The sequence below is a fragment of the Octopus bimaculoides genome, chromosome 25 (assembly GCF_001194135.2).
Source record: "Octopus bimaculoides isolate UCB-OBI-ISO-001 chromosome 25, ASM119413v2, whole genome shotgun sequence".
Taxonomy (NCBI): Eukaryota; Metazoa; Mollusca; class Cephalopoda; order Octopoda; family Octopodidae; genus Octopus; species Octopus bimaculoides.
The window spans coordinates 25,724,971-25,727,002 of NC_069005.1; the positions used below are offsets into that span (position 1 = coordinate 25,724,971).

Genomic DNA, 2,032 nt, shown 5'->3' on the forward strand with positions numbered 1-2,032 from the left:
TTGTGTGTCCGATTTCTAATTTTTGCAGACAATATCACTTCATTTGACACGTGTGTAGAACTCATGTCTGGAAACCTCGTGACATACATTATTGAAAAAAAAAAATCGATAATAGGGCCCCTCCGATGGATCCTTCTATCTACTACATATTACTAATATTTTATTTAAACAACCCAAGGGAAATAACCCATACCACCTGCAGTTTTTAGCGAAGCGATCAATATTTGATTCTCATGCTCAGCGGACCTAATTCTGCATTTCACTACTCACAGTTTTGAACTGCTAAACATTATTATTGCACTTCCTTGATTTGAATCTTAAACCTTAAAGAAAAAGCAAAAATAAAAAAACAAAACAACTCAATATAAAGAGAGTGGGGCAGAAAAGTTACTCACATGTTGTAAGATTTGACAGCTTCATCAGTCGGGTGAAAGGTAACATGAACACTGGCCACTTGGCCAACCGAGATGCTTTTCCGATTGCTGTCCAAGCTGAATACGTTATCACTGTTGTTAATGTATAACATCACATTGAAATCAAAGGTGCCGGAATTTAGTAAGGTCACTTTGTGCGTGTGGGGTGTCATTAAAGAAGTCTCCATTTTAATTAACTGTGGAATTAAATAATAATAATAATAGTCATTTCCACTGAAGGCACAAGGCTGAAAATTTGATGGGGGAAAGGGCCTAGTGAATTACATCATTATTGTTTAACATCCGCTTTCCATGCTAGCATGGGTTGGACAATTTGACTGTGAGGACTGGCAAACCAGATGGCTGCACCAGGCTCATCAACCCCAAAAGGATGAAAGGTAAAATCAACCTTGGAGGAATTTGAAGTCAGAACATAAAGATGGATGACATGCCATTAAGCATTCTGTCTGGTGTGCTAATGATTCTGCCAGCTCGCCACCTTAATAATAATAATAATAATAATAATAATCATTTCTACTAGAAGCGTGATGCCTGAAATTTAGTAGGAGAGGACGAGTTGATTACATCGACCCCAGTGTTTCACTGGTACTTATTTTATCAACTCCAAAAGGATGCAAGGCAAAGTCCACCAAGGCAGAATTTGAACTCAGCACTCTGGGTAAAATGCTACCTGGCATTTCGTCCATCCTTACGTTCTAAATAATTCTGCCAGCTTACCATCTTAATAATAATAATAATAATAATAATAAAGAAAAAAATTGCTTTCTAATCGATGTATCGATACCAACAAATGACCATATCATTATTATGCAGGTCACTGCCTGGAATCGAACTCGGAATGCCCATGGGCATATGGCGTAGTGGTTAAGAGCGCAGGCTACCAACCCCAAGATTCCGAGTTTGATTCCAGGCAGTGACCTGAATAATAATAATGATTATAATAACAACATCCTCAAAAAATACCTTAGGAATTGAGAACCAAGGTTCAAAATTTCCCCAAGACACCTGACGAAGGCTGGAGGGTATATCAGCCAAAACGTCGTGCTAACAACAAACAAAATGAGGACAAATATCCGTCAAATGTAAATAATGTAAATAATGTACATAATTCCTCATCTCTTAAATATAGAACTGAAAAGAAGGCCACATTTGATGATATAGTCCATGATATATTGTGTCAGCATAAAATGCATTGGTTAGAACTGGAATGCCTTTGGTCCCAAGTGGGTTAAATTGGAGCCGACTTGGAACTAAACAGAAACAATATTATACTTACATCAACTCCATTAATGATCTGTAAGTTGTAGATCCCAGCAACAACACTGAGGTGAATAACAGCCAGGGGTGGCAGGGAATTGGGTACATCCAACTGTATTTCAACAAGTCCGACAAGGGAGGCAGATTTAGTGTTATCTACAGGAGGATGGAAGAGAAGAGAATGAAAAGGAAAACATTGAAGGAACAGCAGTTAGGTAGAGAAAGAGAGTGAGAGTGACAGAGTAAGAGAGAGAGAGTGACAGAGAGAGAGAGAGTGACGGAGTGAGAGAGAGAGAGAGTGACGGAGTAAGAGAGAGAGAGTGACGGAGTAAGAGAGAGAG

General features: G+C 38.7%; 1 protein-coding gene across 1 annotated transcript in view; it reads right to left on the reverse strand.

The window, feature by feature from the left end:
- Positions 1-391: 391 nt before the first annotated feature.
- The window catches only part of LOC106878835 (uncharacterized), a 13,075-nt gene continuing 11,434 nt past the window's right edge, over positions 392-2,032 (reverse strand). The window contains exons 8-9 of the mRNA XM_014928176.2: positions 1,711-1,847; positions 392-610 (exon numbers count right to left, since the gene is read on the reverse strand). Of these exons, the coding sequence (XP_014783662.2) occupies positions 392-610; positions 1,711-1,847 (356 nt within the window). The remainder of the gene's footprint in view (positions 611-1,710; positions 1,848-2,032) is intronic.